The sequence below is a fragment of the Dreissena polymorpha genome, chromosome 9 (assembly GCF_020536995.1).
Source record: "Dreissena polymorpha isolate Duluth1 chromosome 9, UMN_Dpol_1.0, whole genome shotgun sequence".
In the NCBI taxonomy this organism is placed as follows: Eukaryota; Metazoa; Mollusca; class Bivalvia; order Myida; family Dreissenidae; genus Dreissena; species Dreissena polymorpha.
This window is the reverse complement of record NC_068363.1, coordinates 2036947-2057539: the sequence shown is the minus strand read 5'-3', so window position 1 is coordinate 2057539 and position 20593 is coordinate 2036947. Positions and strand designations below refer to the sequence as shown.

The 20593-nt window shown below is 35.7% G+C and overlaps 2 protein-coding genes across 2 annotated transcripts in view; one reads left to right on the top strand and one right to left on the bottom strand.

Moving 5' to 3' along the window:
• LOC127844225 (short transient receptor potential channel 4-associated protein-like) overlaps positions 1-4775 on the bottom strand; it is a 59609-nt gene extending 54834 nt beyond the window's left edge. Inside the window, exon 1 of the mRNA XM_052374287.1 lies at positions 4641-4775. Coding sequence (XP_052230247.1) covers positions 4641-4742 — 102 coding nt within the window. The 5' untranslated portion in view covers positions 4743-4775. The remainder of the gene's footprint in view (positions 1-4640) is intronic.
• A 238-nt stretch (positions 4776-5013) lies between these two features.
• LOC127844226 (uncharacterized) lies at positions 5014-7376 on the top strand. Its single transcript, XM_052374288.1, has 2 exons — positions 5014-5101; positions 5407-7376. Exon 2 carries the CDS (start codon positions 5565-5567, stop codon positions 7350-7352), a length of 1788 nt encoding a protein of 595 aa, XP_052230248.1. The 5' UTR covers positions 5014-5101; positions 5407-5564; the 3' UTR covers positions 7353-7376.
• Positions 7377-20593: the final 13217 nt, after the last annotated feature.

Sequence of the window (20593 nt, the reverse complement as noted above, 5' to 3'; positions counted from 1 at the left end):
GAGAATTTTTCAAACTCGCGCTGCATACAATTTGTAATTCACGCAAGTCTGAAAAATAAAACAATCAAACAACAAAGTAATTTTTTTTTTATTTTATGATATATTAGTGGGTTTTAATTTATTTTCAAGTATTATTCATGCAATAAAAATAATTATCAAATTGACAAAATTTCTAACAATTGTGTATTAATCATTTGCCCTAACAATTGCAAACATATTACGTTCGTAATATCAATGCACAAGCAAAATTGATCGTGTCAGTCATCTTAATTGTATTGTTTGACAGGTATTGAAATCTAATAGGCAGATATTTTGAAAGCGTTTAGTTTTATTACCTAGATTATGCAAATTTTACGCCCATTGTCTATCAACAATAGGTAACGCCTACTTTCATAAAATTAGCCAATCGCGTGTAAGAGTGATAGACTCCGAAGCGCAGATCGAAATCACGTGTCAAGAAGAAAGCCATTTGCGGATAATTGCATGCGGTCGCTCTTTGCTCCCGTCGTTGTTGGCCCCTAATAAATAATGTGTCATCGGCATTAGTGGGTCGTCTGAATAAACGTGTTTATTTAACAATTGACGGTTGCAAACTGGTAACTTATTTCAGAGGATACCCTAATTGCCAATTATGTCTTAATTGAAAATCAACGACGTGGAACAAAGACGATCAGGTGATACAAACTTGTCAAATAGCATTTGTAATCGGCAGCATGTTTATTAAACAATTGACAGTTTCAAACTGAGAATTGATTTTGCTGTTGTTTCAAGCATGTTGGCATCGTGTTGCTGCTTACACACGTATACTATAATGGCCAATTTATATGGCATTTAACGACGTCGCGTGCAGACAATCAGGTGATAAAAACTTTTCAAGAATAATCACGGACAATATAACGTCTTACGCCCCAAAAATAACAAACTTCAAATTAAAAATAATAGACAACAAAATCAGTAACAATACATTTTATTACAAATAAATCGGTAACTGAACATAGCGTTCCGATACACGGTACGGGCCAATACAGACTTTAGAGAAAATGCAAATGGCTGCCCCGATGATTCAAAACAACTGACAAGTGTCCAACTTGGCTAGCATAAGCCCAGTAAACTCGATATTTTGAATTTTTTTGTTTATTTTCACCAGTATCTCGCTTATAAGACGCGACCCCAACTGTAACTTATTAATTTAAGTCTCAAAAATGCGTCTTATAAGCGCACGTATACGGTAATTGTTCAGTCAGGCTTGACTAGTGATTTTCCCGCCCTTTCCTTTGTCAACATGACAATTGAGAAGTTTCGCTCAGTAATGCAAAGAGGAGATATGTACAGGGTTATGGAAACGCACACATGTTGTCTACTATGTAAACATTTGCAGACGGACTTTTCAAAATGATAGTTCTCATGAGAAAACTGAATGATCAACCTGATTGTGTGTGTAAATAACGAAAAAATACATGGGCATTCGTGTTTTAATACCTACTTACCCGATAAAAAGACATTATTTAGAGGATATTTCTTTTTTACAGCTACAGGCAAAAATCGTAAACAGTCTCAGACGGAAGTTGAAAATGACAATGCGCATGCTGTGACGTAGTAGCGTATTTACAAACATCACTGGTAATTCGGGTACACCGATAATAGGAGTACGGAGGATAATATTTGTCAGTGCCCCAGATAATTATTTTGGGAATAGAGTTTTCACCCATTGATTTTGATAAATAGGGAGATTCCTTTCTTGAAATAGGGTGGAATTAGTTATAAAAATGCCAACCTTAAAATCATTGTTGCTTAACTTATGTTGAAGCTGCACACTTTTCATGCTTCTATTGATTCAATAAAACTGTAAACTATCATAACTAATTTTAATAAACTGATGTTTCATAACATCTTTAATCCTTGAAACTGTCCATAATATAAACTTAAAAAAAAAAAAACTGATGTTAAATCAGGGTTTTTTTTTACTATTACTTTTTGTAATAAAGTGACGCCGATATTCGGCGTCTTCCCCTACCAGAATTTTTCCTCTAAAAATACAATTTCCCCACCAAAAATATCATTTTTCACCAAAATATAATATTTTCTCTCAAAGAAATGTTTATTTTTTCTTTGGGCATTTGACAATTATCCAATTTGCACCATGTACAAATTTCTCTCTCTCCAGACGAACACAAAAAATCTGGGAATCCCAGTTATTCTAAATATAGCTCTTAAATTACGTCATGTAAACTGGGCAACTAATCGTAATAATCATGTGACTATTTTACTGGATACCGGTCTTGCGCGAGAAGGGTGTTTAGTCAATAAATTAATGGAAACCAGTTGAATTTTCATCCGGGCTATGTGCAAGCCAAGATATAAACGTGAAAACATAAAAAAATGTCTCACAATTGGCGTTCTTACACAAACAAAATTAAACATTCGGACTCGGTAGATACTGAACGTATCGAGGCATTTTTTAAGAAAGAATCATCGAAAACCGATATAACCCAGCAGGATTCTGAGGTAATCAACATCGAACATTGTGAAAGTGAAAGTAGACAATCTGCAGCTGCGGCTCCTTTCCCTTCCAATACTGTAGCAGATCAAGATCGTCAACCCATTCATCATGAAATTGAAATCACAAAATTGACATCGTCCCCCAGCCCCAGTACAGAAATATAGTTGAAAACATTTCTCATAATTAGATCTACACCTGCAACTTAATTAAGGACTTTTACTTTAATACGTGTTAAATGTGTTTAAGAACAAAAAGGACAGGGACAAGCCTCTTTTGATGAGTTATAGACATTGAAATGAACAGTTTTTATTATTTCCCCTAATATGTCTCTTTCGCACTCTTTTTTCCCCTTTCACCCAGCGTCTTCCCCTTTCTCTAAAAAAAACCCCTGGTTAAATGAGATCTTTGTAACTGTAAAACATATAAACATGTTATAGAAATTGTTCAATCCATCAAAGCAACCTTAGGCAGAACTTTCATTTCGCATCGTACTAGAAACTAAAAGTTAGTCGCATCGTACTAGAAAAAAGTAGAGATGCTTTACCACTACAATGAGAGACGGATAAAGTCAGATTGAAAACGCATGTATGTCATCGTAAATAATTTGATCAGGCGCTTTATTTAACTATGAAATCTAGTCCGTAGAACGTTTGAATAACTTTGTTGTCTTGCTCCGTCATCCAGGCGCTTTGTTGAATGTTACGACAATAACTCCAAAGAGAAAATACAGAAAATTAGCAAAGTCTTTTTGATTGTATCGTACGCATCAAATTTGACGAATTTGTGTAAAAGTCCAATTGGTTGCATTTTCAATATGCATGATATTCAGGGGACAAAAATTCCACTCGTCCGCTCGTATTGACGAGTGAAATCTTGAGAGGACGAGTGAATTTCCCTTAAGCTCTCGTCCTACAGGACGAGTGAAAAAAAACTGATGTTAAAATATGTATTTTCTGACCAGTAAGACTCTTTTTCATTAAATAAAATCATTTCTTAAAGCATATCTATTCTGAAAGTAGAACGCGAATGAACCGGATATCGTAATTGTAAATTTCATACAGCAGGTGCGCGTTGTGATGCGAGACTGTGTCCCGAGTAAATATTGGCTTTTTGGTGTAAACTTTGCGCGTCCATGTTGACAGGGAACCATCTGACTTCATTCACTGTAAGTATTGATTTTTTAAAAGAATTATTTTACTGCGAAGTACGGTTTTAAACCAGTCTGAATTTCATCTGAAAAATGTCTCACATACGAGCGTTCTTTAAAGGGGGCAGGAGCGATGTTCAACCATCCGAAATGGAAAGCACGCAAGCATTAGAAAAAGGAAAAAACAAATTTGTCTTCATTTATTTATTTTGTGTTCCTCATAAATAAAGTAAGTTAACATTTCTTCTGTGATCAGCTGGCTTGAATAACTAAGTAAGCAGCATTTTAGCAGTGATATAGGAAACATTGTTAGTCATATCAGTCCTTTGCAATCTTTCTTTCACACATATTTGAAGGACAAGTGCATGTGTTTGCAGGACGAGTGAAAATTTTAATGCACTTGTCCTGCAGGACGAGTGGAATTTATAAATATTTTTGTCCCCTGATATTGCATTTCTTTGCGTTTTTCAAAGACGCAGATACGCAGCTTATCTGGGGAACTAATGTGTGATGTAACCACTTTATGAAAATTACTCACGACTCAACCAGCATATATCATACATTATTGCTAATAGTATTTTTTCCCCTGATTTGAACAACTCTTTATTACAATTTTTTGATAACTCTGCATTTGCCATGATGTCAATAGTTTTATATTTAAGCTAAATTAAACATTGAACTTCAATGTGATCTGGCAGAAGATTCCCAGACATCATGTGTTTCATTTTAGTGAATTGATTATTTTTGGCGTCAATTTAAAAAAAAAGAACAAAAGAAATGATAAACCTTGATAAATATCATAATTTGCAATTTAAGATTTAAACAAAAATCTAATCAAAATTGAGAAATCACTTCTGCAAACCTCAGAAAATTCTTGCCGGACAATATTTACACTTAACCCCTCCCAGTTTTAATACATTATAAAATGTTCAACTTTGTTTGTTTTTTTAAACGCTCACTCTTTAAACGATTCGAATTCATTTGCATAGGTACCTGACTTAATCGTTGGTATGATGAACCCGTGTACTGCCATTGTTCGTGCGACCAAAAGACAGAATTTCTACTAGGTTCAATCTGAGTTTTCTTTCGGAACATTTTTTCTGAGCGGGTTAGAAATTTTCTGCGCACTTTTCCTGCGCATGTTAAAAAATAATCGCTTGTTGCAACAACAAGAAAATATTAGGGTATTTTGTTATTTGCTTTCCATAAAATGCTTAAGTTATTGCGATAATACTTCAATTGAATCAGATCTTACAATTTCAATTTTACCGAAATTAATACAAAGGCAATTGAAAATAATGTTAATAACTTATCAAATTTCTTATTGCTGTAAGCGACTGTTTGTTTGGGTTTTCGTCTGTCAAAAGTTGTTGCTACTGTCGTAAAGACGTATTGAGAATGTGAATACATTACTCAATTACTAAGAACAAAAGTATGGATTGAGATTTTCGAAAGTACGTCTTTTTTAACAATTCAGTCAAGAAAGATAAACTGAATCTACTTCGACATTATACTAGCGATATACCATTTGAACTTCGATGTTCATAGATCATGTAGATAATAAGATAGGCTGTGTTAAAAACCGATGGATTAATGTGTTAAATGTCTAAATCGAACAGAATGCGATATTGGATTGTAAATGTAGCACATAATAGCAGTTAAACGACACCCTTCTATGTACATTCAATAAGTGTATTGCGGTATTGGAATCTATTATTAATTATGTTCTGATAGATCTGTTATCCTATGTCATTCACAGATACACTGTTGACAGACTGAACGCCTAGATATTGGATTTAAAGCAATCAACACTTAGTGCTTTGAGTTGGCATAGTTTTGATGGCTTGGAGGCCAAACATGATGGAAATTCAATTTGTGTGAACGTTATTTATTTTTTTATCGAGGTGTGAGCTGAAAATGTCTGTTAATGACCATGATATAGAAAATAGGGATACAACAGATTCTTTGATTGATTTGAGTGAAGTTTCTAAATATGTTGAAGAAAAAAAGAATACAAAACCACCTTTAGCAGACTGGGCAGAAGCAGTAATAGGCTGGAGATCTTCCACGTCCCTTGGACTAGTATTAGTAAAAACGTCTAGTTCTGGCACCAATGTAAAAAAGAAGAGAACAATTGATAGAGCAGTCACCGATTTACAGTATGGGATGTACAGTAATCCTGGCGATGATTATTGGTGTAATAATAAGCAATTGGTGGACCTCAAAACGGGTGTAAAGTGCATAGGTGAAGAGATTGAAACTTACCCAATACCGCCATGGAAATCCAATATAGAACATGGAACATATCGTTATATTCCTGATAACGGAAGCTATAGAACTATGAAGTTTATGTATGACGACCGAAAAGAGTGGTACACAATCAGAAAGAAATATCCTGAAAAGGTTTCAACAGCATGGCACCAGAATTGCAAACGTTTACAAAGGGAACTGCGTAGGCAGTTGCGGAAGGAAATGAGTAAGGCTGAAAAAGAAAATCAAACAACTGCCCTAAACAATTCGAAAGGAAACTCTGAACCAGTAAGTGGATCTGACACAAATAGATCTTACACTGGTAATACAGGTATAGTAAAACCCATTACGAATAGTTCAGCGGAGCAGGCAGCGCAGTCAAATCCAGAAAATAGTTCACAAAAGGCAGAAAACAATATCGGACATGTAGTAGTCAACACTGGTCATGTAACAAACACCGGATATGTAACCAATAAGATTACAGAATCAGCGCAAATGGAGTTACAACAGCATAACGACGGTGTCACGGGAATTCACTTTGGATTAGATTATTGTGTAAGACCAGTCGTTAAAAAGGAGACACGAGTTCGAAGTACGCACTCGGATGGGGCGCTGAGCCAGTTTAAGAAGTTGAACACAATTCGCGAAAGAGACTCCGAACCCCCGACGCCTATGCCTCAATCGTCAATACCGTCGGGCGGCCAGTTGCTGAAGTCGTTGAGTGATCTTTTCATTGAAAATTTTTCGTCACGGATAAGCGCGCTTGATGACGAAATTAAAAAGGATTCCAAGTGGTTACGCAAAAATGACAATGAAATCTCCAAATTACATAATAGTCGTGCTAAATACAGGGAGCACACGCGACACAATTTCAAGGACAACACTGCGTCAAACGTGACACCGCGAATGCCGTCAAAAACGGAGACCTTAGCAAGCGACATCTTCAGCGTCAGACCTGTTGCGCAAAAAGAATTAAAACCGCTGGAAAAGACGAAAGGATTCGCTAAAACGAGCAATCATATACATGGCGATTATCCGCACGATTTTCCATTTTCATACAATGGTAGTAACAATAATATTATGAAAGCATATGTACCTAGAAATAATTACAGTTCTGATATGGACAATGGAACGAGTGGCAATAAATTTGCTGTTGATAGCTCAAAGCAAGAAATGTTAGATACACTCACGGGTACGAAAATCAATACGCAGAACAATAAAAAGCCGTCAAAAGGTTTCTCGACGCCGTCGACAATCACGCTATGTGATAACACGTCCACTTCACATAGTCACGGTCAAACTAGCGACCAAAGTGCTGAAAAGTTCAAACAGGTCTCGGTACAGACAGAGAAAAAGCAGGCAAAACGAGAACCCATTCAAAACGTCCCCGTCCTTTTGCCGGAAATATCGGGGAAACGTATGGAGGTTGCCACTGTGTCGCACCGACTTTTGTGACAGCGGCGCTATAACTAGTAACAAGGGGTACCCAGTAACAAGTGTTAATCAAGTTCTTGCGTATATGCCTATTAAAGTATATGTGTATTATTTCTTAGCGAATTACTTATAGCACTATCGTATATACTCTAGGTTTATGTCTAACTTATTAATTCGTTCTAAAAGATATATGTTATAGCACGATTAAAATGTCAAATCTGCCTTTAACGTATTTAGGCTTTAAAATCCCTGCCGTTAATTAAATTAAATATCTATACTTAGTTGTACGATATTTGACCTTCTGCTAACGACTGCATTGTGTTCAATGTAGCCATTTATTTTTAATCACATGCATTGTTAACTGTTTTAAGTTAAAACTTTGTATCTGTCATGGTATTATCGGTTTTTGTATAATACTTAGATGGTTACAACTCTTTAAACACCCGTAGTTTAAAAGCACATATTTGAAAACGTGCTGAATAATTGATATTTAAATCTACTTGATCAAATTAGTGTAGTCACCATTGAACTAAAAGCGCCTTAAATGCTTAACTGCGATCAATAGGAGTTCAGTTCTTCATGTACATGTGACTCGTTATGATATGATCACCTCCTGAATCACACTTGTGGGTTTAGGTCTAGGGCACTTAATTAAGATTGGTGTGTTTTTACCCAGATGCATAGACTTTCATTTGTGCAACTACGCAATTTTTCCGAAAATTTTTATTAGTGTAAAGTTATAAACTCGTGACCACGTGCATTCTCTCCTGTAGGAATTGGGAATGTTTTCTGACCAATAAAATTCAAACATTTGAATTTACCGGGGGGGCAATATATATATATATATATATTATATAAGTGTATTTAATATTATATCATTAACTGAAACATTTGACGACCCAAATGGTAACAAAACATTACTTTACACACAAATAAAAAGCAGAATAAAATTGCCATTTTTTGTGCGCACACACACGCACGAAACTTGCACTAACACTAATTTGAGCAATGTTTTTCGTTTTCATGTTTCAACTTAACCACTATGACTCGATTGGTCATGGTCGTCTTAGATACTACTGTTACGTATTTCGGATACTCTTAAGAATAATACAAAAGAACGGAAAATATACTAAAAGTACCCCGGAGTTTTACCGGATGCCTTTAAGCTTTTTTGCAGTACCCAGGGTACTTTTACATAGTACATTAGCCGACAAGGACCATTCGGCAAAACTTGGTCACATTTCTATGCATCCAATCTTCAAATCGTTGTTAACCGGCTCATAAACAACGAACAATTGGTTATTATTACTTAAACCGTTCAACGAGCGTCTACATGAATTTTACATTTTTTTTCGATACATGTGATGAAAGTAGAAAAAAAAAACAACAATACAATTAATTACAAAAAAAAACAACAGAACACAAAAATACACATGTTTTCGCTATGTTTACTGCATTAATGCGCATTTTGCAATGCATTAACGGTCATTTGTGTATATCAGACTATAATGATCTGCATCATAAACACATGCACATGTGTGCCTTAATTCTCGATATTAATTAGCAAAAGCATTATTTCGTAATCATCGCTCCACTCAAATATGGACATTCGAACAGAATTGAATTAATTCTTTTTTACAACCAGACCATGCATTGATTAGAAAAAATTGAAAACTTGTCAACTAATGCGCTGACAGGAATGCGATAAAAAAAAGTACTCGTCGTTTTTAAATTAACTCGAAAATTGCCACTCAATGTTATATCTGAAGCGATACGCAACACGATTGCAATTTTGCGCCGAGTCTATTGATTTCGAGATTACAATCTTTCATTAAGGAAGGGTACAACGACCCAATCACCAACTAAGGTATTAACTTGCCTTGTTATCCGTGGTTCAGCTCGCCTAGTCAAAAGATATTTTTGTATGCCCCCGAAGGAGGGAATATAGTGATCGCACTGTCCGTCCGTCTGTCCGCCTGTCTGTCCGTCACACTTCGCGTTTAGGTTTCGAAAAATGCATACGCACACAAATTTTGACCCCTGTAACCTTGAACTTAGGGTCCGCGTTTAGGTTTCGAAATCTGCGTTTAGGTTTCGAAAATTGCTCATAACTTCTATCAAAGCGTTTATAGGGGGCATATGTCATCCCATGGTGACAGCTCTTGTTTCGTATTTATGAATGTTGACAATCGTCGCCAAGAACTCTTTACTGTCGTTATGTAAAAGAGTTTTCATATGTTGTTTTGTTAAACATCAGTTATACTGATTTTGGTAATAGTGATATTGAATGGTACGTTGTGTATAGCCAAACAATATCAATATATTAGGCCTGCTTGTTTACAATTGGCCTGCTTCTTCGATGCAAACGCCGCACGTTTGTTCATTCGGAGAACAGTTTTTTTCCTCTTTAACTGGTGTACATCTTTACTCACGGAGTGAAATTCAAAGGCCGTGGCTCTTATTCATATGTGTCTTGTTCTTGATAAAACTGGGCTTAATTCATGTGCGTAAAGTGTCGTTCCAGATTAGCCTGTGCAGTCCGCACAGGCTAATCAGGGACGACACTTTCCGCTTAAACTTGATTTTCGGTAAGAAGGGACTTCCTTCAAACTAAAAATACCATAAAAGCGGAAAGTGTCGTCCCTGATTAGCCAGTGCGGACTGCACAGGCTAATCTGAGACGACACTTTACGCACATGAATTAAGCCCAGTTTTCCCAGAACAAGACACATATTAATATGAACAACTTATGCACTATCGAAGTGACTCTGTCTTGATTTGTGGGATTTGCATGGATGAAGAAACTTAATTCTTTCAAATACCGTTTTGTTTGTGACTGCCTTAAACTGGCTAAATATTTGGCAACTCGTAATGTGTTTGCATATTCCTTCGCGTGTTTTTCGTCAACTATAAATTTTGTATTATGACAAACATTTGAAAACTTGACACGCGGATGTATTAATTTGTTATCTTGAAGTAATCAAGCTATCAATCTCATGGCAATACTGTTATTTGCAATCATGCTTATTACAAAACGAGTTCGTCAAACCAGTATGTTAATAAATATTTCCTGTCATATTAATTAATGTTTATCGGAAAACTGCCTCTTGTTAGAAGCTTTCTATGATGTAGTTTACGAAATCAAAGCGATTTCAAAATGAAAATCGATGCGTTAAATACCCCTATTGATCAACATATAAATTGAACTGATTAATACCTTTTGGGACACTAAAGAGTCGTGTTCTGAGAAAACTGGGCTTAATGCATGTGCGTAAAGTGTCGTCCCAGATTAGCATGTGCAGTCCGCACAGGCTAATCAGGGACGACACTTTCCGCCTAAATTGGATTTTTGCTAAGAAGAGACTTTATTTAAACAAAAAATGTCATACAAGCGGAGGAAAGTGTCGTCCCTGATTAGCCTGTGCGGACTGCACAGGCTAATATGGGACGACACTTTACGCACATGCATTATGCCCAGTATTTTCAGAACACGACTCAACTGTTTTAAGCTGATGTGTTGCTCGGAGGTAAACCAAAATAATCATTTGCCACGCAGGCCACGCAATTATGAAGGAGATGTTTGAAATAACATAATCAAATAAATTAGGGGAGGTAGGCGATTCTGTTTGCGTTAACTCGTTTTTACTCTACACAAGTTATTTTCACTATAATGGACAACGACATAAATCTCCCAAATATCTGACCAATTTGTCTTTCTCGTTTTATACAACTCATTTTGCCGAATACAATATAATAACACGAAGCAAAAATTATGTTCAACTGACTAAGACCCACCACATCCTCATCCAAACAGAAAAATAGAAAAAAAGTAAAGGGTCGAAAAAAAGAATAAGCACCTTCTTCACCCCAGGAAACCCGATACCTTGTGAGCAGTGTTAAACCATTGGAGCAGTTTTCGGTATTTTACCATGAACTTACACAGGGTAAGTAAATTGGAAAACATAAAATTGTCCAAGTCCAACTGTGTATTAACATTGATAACAAAGGTATTGGCCTACATGTAGAAAAAAATCCTGACAAATGTTCTTAAAAATTGAGCGAAATGTGGCTCCCTGAAGTAGAAGATCGGGCAAAATGGGCCATGTTCAGGCATTTAGGGGAGAAAAACTGCCTTAATTTGCAAGCCACTACAATAATTAAATGATTTATACAAACTTACAAATGTCTGGCATAACCTCTCAGCACGGTTTTTCCAGAAACCAGAAAACAATTTCTTGTGGAGAAATTTGCGTTTTTAATGACCAAGTTGGGAAAACATGGATACCATCTGGAGAAGAAAAGGAAACCTTATATGAACAGTTACTTTATTAATCTTTTTGGTGACAGAAACATCTAATTTCCAGCCATTTTGTTGCAATTTCGTTACTTTGTAGAGGCCTTTAGTAAGTATATGTCGGCAAATATGAATACACATGTAATACATGGATTAATACAAGGATTGCTACTTCTCCCCATTTTAAACATTAAAAAAAAAGAATTTTAAACGGGTATCTATAAATTGTCGACTTTAGTGTATCCAATTTTCCTATACAACTCGCTCACAGTGTCCATCAACTGTTCAACTTATTGCCATCTGTATCCCACAGATTGTGCGTAATATACTACGTGATATACTACGTGTTTAACGGGTCTTTTGGTATCAATTCTTTTCAGAATAACCAGATAAAAGAGACATTAGCCGACAAGGACCATTCGGCAAAACTTGGTCACATTTCTATGCATCCAATCTTCAAATCGTTGTTAACCGGCTCATAAACAACGAACAATTGGTTATTATTACTTAAACCGTTCAACGAGCGTCTACATGAATTTTACATTTTTTTTCGATACATGTGATGAAAGTAGAAAAAAAAAACAACAATACAATTAATTACAAAAAAAAAAACAGAACACAAAAATACACATGTTTTCGCTATGTTTACTGCATTAATGCGCATTTTGCAATGCATTAACCGTCATTTGTGTATATCAGACTATAATGATCTGCATCATAAACACATGCACATGTGTGCCTTAATTCTCGATATTAATTAGCAAAAGCATTATTTCGTAATCATCGCTCCACTCAAATATGGACATTCGAACAGAATTGAATTAATTCTTTTTTACAACCAGACCATGCATTGATTAGAAAAAATTGAAAACTTGTCAACTAATGCGCTGACAGGAATGCGATAAAAAAAAGTACTCGTCGTTTTTAAATTAACTCGAAAATTGCCACTCAATGTTATATCTGAAGCGATACGCAACACGATTGCAATTTTGCGCCGAGTCTATTGATTTCGAGATTACAATCTTTCATTAAGGAACGGTACAACGACCCAATCACCAACTAAGGTATTAACTTGCCTTGTTATCCGTGGTTCAGCTCGCCTAGTCAAAAGATATTTTTGTATGCCCCCGAAGGAGGGAATATAGTGATCGCACTGTCCGTCCGTCTGTCCGCCTGTCTGTCCGTCACACTTCGCGTTTAGGTTTCGAAAAATGCATACGCACACAAATTTTGACCCCTGCAACCTTGAACTTAGGGTCCGCGTTTAGGTTTCGAAATCTGCGTTTAGGTTTCGAAAATTGCTCATAACTTCTATCAAAGCGTTTATAGGGGGCATATGTCATCCCATGGTGACAGCTCTTGTTTCGTATTTATGAATGTTGACAATCGTCGCCAAGAACTCTTTACTGTCGTTATGTAAAAGAGTTTTCATATGTTGTTTTGTTAAACATCAGTTATACTGATTTTGGTAATAGTGATATTGAATGGTACGTTGTGTATAGCCAAACAATATCAATATATTAGGCCTGCTTGTTTACAATTGGCCTGCTTCTTCGATGCAAACGCCGCACGTTTGTTCATTCGGAGAACAGTTTTTTCCTCTTTAACTGGTGTACATCTTTACTCACGGAGTGAAATTCAAAGGCCGTGGCTCTTATTCATATGTGTCTTGTTCTTGATAAAACTGGGCTTAATTCATGTGCGTAAAGTGTCGTTCCAGATTAGCCTGTGCAGTCCGCACAGGCTAATCAGGGACGACACTTTCCGCTTAAACTTGATTTTCGGTAAGAAGGGACTTCCTTCAAACTAAAAATACCATAAAAGCGGAAAGTGTCGTCCCTGATTAGCCAGTGCGGACTGCACAGGCTAATCTGAGACGACACTTTACGCACATGAATTAAGCCCAGTTTTCCCAGAACAAGACACATATTAATATGAACAACTTATGCACTATCGAAGTGACTCTGTCTTGATTTGTGGGATTTGCATGGATGAAGAAACTTAATTCTTTCAAATACCGTTTTGTTTGTGACTGCCTTAAACTGGCTAAATATTTGGCAACTCGTAATGTGTTTGCATATTCCTTCGCGTGTTTTTCGTCAACTATAAATTTTGTATTATGACAAACATTTGAAAACTTGACACGCGGATGTATTAATTTGTTATCTTGAAGTAATCAAGCTATCAATCTCATGGCAATACTGTTATTTGCAATCATGCTTATTACAAAACGAGTTCGTCAAACCAGTATGTTAATAAATATTTCCTGTCATATTAATTAATGTTTATCGGAAAACTGCCTCTTGTTAGAAGCTTTCTATGATGTAGTTTACGAAATCAAAGCGATTTCAAAATGAAAATCGATGCGTTAAATACCCCTATTGATCAACATATAAATTGAACTGATTAATACCTTTTGGGACACTAAAGAGTCGTGTTCTGAGAAAACTGGGCTTAATGCATGTGCGTAAAGTGTCGTCCCAGATTAGCATGTGCAGTCCGCACAGGCTAATCAGGGACGACACTTTCCGCCTAAATTGGATTTTTGCTAAGAAGAGACTTTATTTAAACAAAAAATGTCATACAAGCGGAGGAAAGTGTCGTCCCTGATTAGCCTGTGCGGACTGCACAGGCTAATATGGGACGACACTTTACGCACATGCATTATGCCCAGTATTTTCAGAACACGACTCAACTGTTTTAAGCTGATGTGTTGCTCGGAGGTCAACCTAAATAATCATTTGCCACGCAGGCCACGCAATTATGAAGGAGATGTTTGAAATAACATAATCAAATAAATTAGGGGAGGTAGGCGATTCTGTTTGCGTTAACTCGTTTTTACTCTACACAAGTTATTTTCGCTATAATGGACAACGACATAAATCTCCCAAATATCTGACCAATTTGTCTTTCTCGTTTTATACAACTCATTTTGCCGAATACAATATAATAACACGAAGCAAAAATTATGTTCAACTGACTAAAACCCACCACATCCTCATCCAAACAGAAAAATAGAAAAAAGTAAAGGGTCGAAAAAAAGAATAAGCACCTTCTTCACCCCAGGAAACCCGATACCTTGTGAGCAGTGTTAAACCATTGGAGCAGTTTTCGGTATTTTACCATGAACTTACACAGGGTAAGTAAATTGGAAAACATAAAATTGTCCAAGTCCAACTGTGTATTAACATTGATAACAAAGGTATTGGCCTACATGTAGAAAAAAATCCTGACAAATTTTCTTAAAAAATGAGCGAAATGTGGCTCCCTGAAGTAGAAGATCGGGCAAAATGGGCCATGTTCAGGCATTTAGGGGAGAAAAACTGCCTTAATTTGCAAGCCACTACAATAATTAAAGGATTTATACAAACTTACAAATGTCTGGCATAACCTCTCAGCACGGTTTCTCCAGAAACTAGAAAACAATTTCTTGTGGAGAAATTTGCGTTTTTATTGACCAAGTTGGGAAAACATGGATACCATCTGGAGAAGAAAAGGAAACCTTATATGAACAGTTACTTTATTAATCTTTTTGGTGACAGAAACATCTAATTTCCAGCCATTTTGTTGCAATTTCGTTACTTTGTAGAGGCCTTTAGTAAGTATATGTCGGCAAATATGAATACACATGTAATACATGGATTAATACAAGGATTGCTACTTCTCCCCATTTTAAACATTAAAAAAAAAGAATTTTAAACGGGTATCTATAAATTGTCGACTTTAGTGTATCCAATTTTCCTATACAACTCGCTCACAGTGTCCATCAACTGTTTAACTTATTGCCATCTGTATCCCACAGATTGTGCGTAATATACTACGTGATATACTACGTGTTTAACGGGTCTTTTGGTATCAATTCTTTTCAGAATAACCAGATAAAAGAGACAGTAAAATTTTGAATGAAACTAGAAAAAAGCCAACTTGAAATCCAATATAAACACAAGTTGAAGCGACCAAAATACTTCGATGTGCAATAAATCAACAAATACAAGTGTCGAGTTGTTTCATAGTTTGTTATCGTCGAGCGGTCATAGCCAAATACATAGTTCATATGAGTTTCTGTCATACTGAAAATATAAGGTGACCGAAAGAAGTTTGTTATGTGTTGCAAAAGCCATGTTTGTTTTTAATTTGTATACTGTACCATTTCAAAATAAAAATGACTTAACGTGTTCATACCTTACTATCGAACAGGCTACTTAATGTAACTTGCAGCACGATGCATTAAAATTATGGCAAATTTGATTTGAGAAACAAAGTAACGGTATTTTCAATGCACCATATTGAATATGTGAGATCGTTAGTGCGGAAGCACACTAATCTAACTAAAAATTCACCAAGCACTGGTTTAACCAATATACGTACTCGAAAATACCACGTTTTCCACCGACAGAATCGAAGGTTTATTAGTTTATTAACGTCTCTTCAATACACAAGTTTTACAGCTATATACACATACGAGTCATTCATTATATTACAAGTGTATTGCCACTCAATACAGAGTTATAAGAGACAAATCTGTATTTAAAACATAGACAATTAATACTTTACACAATAGGAAATTAAAATTCCAACTAAAACATAAACTTGCATATCCAAGAATACCCACACACACATACTCACACGCACACACAACACACACACACACACACACACACACACACACACACACACACACACACACACACACACACACACACACACACACACACACACACACACACACACACACACACACACACACACACACACACACACACACACACACACACACACACACACACACACACACACACACACACACACACACACACACACACACACACACACACACACACACACACACACACACACATACATACATTATACATAGGGCATTTTTTATGGAGCTCATCATCAGGCAGATTTACATGTGAGCACCACAAAAATCTGACACAACATAAGTCATGCTAAAAATTAAGAAAATGCTTACAGATTTACATGTGAGCATCACTAAAATCTGATGAAACATAAGTCTTGCTAGAAGTTAAGATAATGCTTACAGATTTACATGTGAGCATCACTAAAATCTGATGAAACATTAGTATTGCTAAAAGTTAAGATAATGCTTACAGATTTACATGTGAGCATCAATAAAATCTGATGAAACATTAGTATTGCTAAAAGTTAAGATAATGCTTACAGATTTACATGTGAGCATCAATAAAATCTGATAAAACATAAGTCATGTTAAAAGTTAAGATAATGCTTACAGATTTACATGTGAGCATCACTAAAATCTGATAAAACATTAGTTTTGCTAAAAGTTAAGACAATGCTTACAGATTTACATGTGAGCATCACTAAAATCTGATGAAACATTAGTATTGCTAAAAGTTAAGATAATGCTTACAGATTTACATGTGAGCATCAATAAAATCTGATGAAACATTAGTATTGCTAAAAGTTAAGATAATGCTTACAGATTTACATGTGAGCATCAATAAAATCTGATAAAACATAAGTCATGTTAAAAGTTAAGATAATGCTTACAGATTTACATGTGAGCATCACTAAAATCTGATAAAACATTAGTTTTGCTAAAAGTTAAGACAATGCTTACAGATTTACATGTGAGCATCAATAAAATCTGATGAAACATTAGTATTGCTAAAAGTTAAGATAATGCTTATAGATTTACATGTGAGCATCAATAACATCTCATGAAACATTACCTGTAGTATTGCTAAAAGTTACGATACAGCTTAAAATGCTATTTATACAAAAGATGTGTTCGTGTATTTAAGATCATATGACAGGTCTTGGCGCTGACTTTAACCATGTCTTCATTTGATAGTACAAACACTAGTTTATCATTATCACACAGTGAGTTTAAAGATCTGTTAATCTCATTAGCTTTAGAGATAAGGTCAATCCTAACAGAGTTGTAGGCATCACAGTGAAACAAAACATGGGATTCATTTTCAATATCTAGCTTACATAAGGAACAGATACGTAGATTTTCTGGAATATTCTCATACCTTCCAGTCTCTAATCTAAGTTGAGCAATTCCACATCTAAACTTAGCAAGAGCAGATCTATGTCGTAAGGGTAGTGTAGATGTAACGTACGTTTCCACAGCAAATGTTTCTTTAAACTGTCTATAAGTTCTAAGTTTATTACGCCCCCTACCAGATGGCCCGACTTCAGCATTAACATCATTTTTCCATATGCTAACACATTTATGCATGGTGTGGGACAACCCTTGTTCACAGAAATCACTCAGGTTACTGTCACTACAGTCATTCAATGGATGTAACAAACTGAGTTTTACAATCAAATTGCCAATTCTTACAAGTTCTGCTACTTTTAACCAAACAGAATAAAAACACTTTTTATTCATTTTACCACTGTCCATATTTACAAGTCTATACCAATGGTGTGCAATAGATTTCCACTGTTTAACATGTGGTGGTTGCCAGGCAGTGTCGCCATACAAAGCATTTATAGGTGTGTATCGGCCTGTACCAAGGAAAAATCGAATGGCTTGACTTTCTACTGCAATAATACACGAAACTGATTTAGTACCCCAAATGGCGCACCATATGAAATTATAGGCCAGACAGTAGTATCATATAGTTTGGTAAATACTTTATATGGCAAACCGCCCGCCGATTTACATTTAGCAATTAGAAGACCAAGTGCTCTACCAGCACTGTGTGCCACACATTTAGCAGTGGCACCATAATCTAAATGTTCATCTAATAGGAGACCAAGGTAAATGTACTTGTTCACAACTTTCAGATTGTAGTCACCACATGTAAATGAGATTGTTGTTCTATTTTTACACTTAGGTCTAAAATGCACTATTTGGCTTTTAACAGGATTCACAACCATACAGTTGGAGGAACACCATGTATTTAAAACATTTAACATAAATTGTAGATCCTGCTCATTATTAGAGATAAGAACAATGTCGTCTGCAAAAAGTAATATATAAATTCTTTCATTATCACTAATTGGTATTCCTTTTGTCAATGGCTTTAATTGCAACAGCTAGATCGTTAATAAACAGATTAAAAAGTAAGGGTGACAGGCCACAGCCCTGTCGAAGGCAACATTGAACCTAAAACTCTTCAGTATAGAGGCCATTAACTCGTACACATGATGTTACATTATTATATAACGATCTGAAAGCTACGACAATTTTACCATTAACACCTATCACTGTAGTCAACTTATTCCACAGAATGCATCTTTCTACGAGATCGTACGCCTTTTTAAAATCAATAAAGGCACAGAAAGAAGACTGCCTTAAACGCTTTCTTTTTTCAATAATTTTAGTTAGAGACGATAAATTTTCAACTGTACTCCTATTTTTCCGAAAGCCATTTTGCTCATCAACAATGACATCATTATCCTCAGAGGCTGAGACCATTTTGATATTCTGTCATTTAAAATGGAGCTTTACAATTTATACATGGAACAGGATAATGCAATGCCTCTGTAGGACATGGGGTCTCGTAATCAGTTGAACTTGACTTAGGAATGGGACTTATAATTATTTTAACCCCACTCAGATGGTACTATGCCAGAGTTAAAACAAACATTAAAAAGAATATGTAAAAAAGAAACACAGACATCATTTTTAACACATCTACAGGTATTGAGTCATTACCGCATGCTTTACCACGCTTTGCTTTTATAAGGGCCTTCCATACTTCAGATAAAGTTATATTTTCATTTAAACTTTCACAATTTAGTATGTTCCCAGCATTGTTATTTCCTAACCAGGATTGATATAAGAGAGAATTGTTTCTGTTGCAAAACAGACTGCTAAAATCTTTTTTTCCATTTTGACAAAGCTGTGTCAATATTATCTGATATAGAGCCATTCTCACAGACAACTTCTAAAGGAGGGATAGCTTTATTTCTAGACTGAGCAACCATAATTTTTCCATTGGATTTCCAAAACTCCAACTGAATCTCTTCACATTGAGAGGCACGATTAGTTTGAAATGAGACCCAGTATGCACGTTTACTTAGACCCAGTATGCACGTTTACTTAGACCCAGTATGCACGTTTACTTAGACCCAGTATGCACGTTTACTTAGACCCAGTATGCATGTTTACTTAGACCCAGTATGCACGTTTACTTAGACCCAGTATGCACGTTTACGTAGACCCAGTATGCACGTTTACTTAGACCCAGTATGCACGTTTACTTAGACCCAGTATGCACGTTTACGTAGACCCAGTATGCACGTTTACTTAGACCCAGTATGCATGTTTACTTAGACCCAGTATGCATGTTTACTTAGACCCAGTATGCACGTTTACGTAGACCCAGTATGCACGTTTACTTAGACCCAGTATGCACGTTTACTTAGACCCAGTATGCACATTTACTTAGACCCAGTATGCACGTTTACTTTTTTGAACTTCACGGTCAAAAGCACGTCTTGCCGTTACAGACAAGTATTTATTTCGATGTTCAATTATACAATTTTCAGCGTTTAATCTTCAAAACGATGAGACTTCCAACTTTGTTCCCGTAGTGCTGACGCACATTAATATAATACAAAAATTATTAAGCCTTTAGTCAATACCGTATCGCATTGAATTCATGCTTTATAATTGAAAATTTGAACAATGCACTACTTAAGACGTATTTAAAATATAAGCTCTAATGTTATTATAGCTTTGGGAAGTGTAAATCTCACGTTTTTAATGTTTGTATTTAATAGTTTATCTAAATATTTGCATGTGTTAAGTGCTTGATTTTCAATAGTTTTGAAGGAGCGGTGTCATAAATTATCACTTTACACGTGCATGGGTAACATTCTTGCGATAATACATACATAATAGGAACGCGAACTTTTAACATGTTGTTTAAAAGATAAACTTTAATGTTATACTCGTCCGTCATTAAAATAACATCTTAGCCTTACGAAATGCACTTGAGAACTTGGAACAAACATTGCT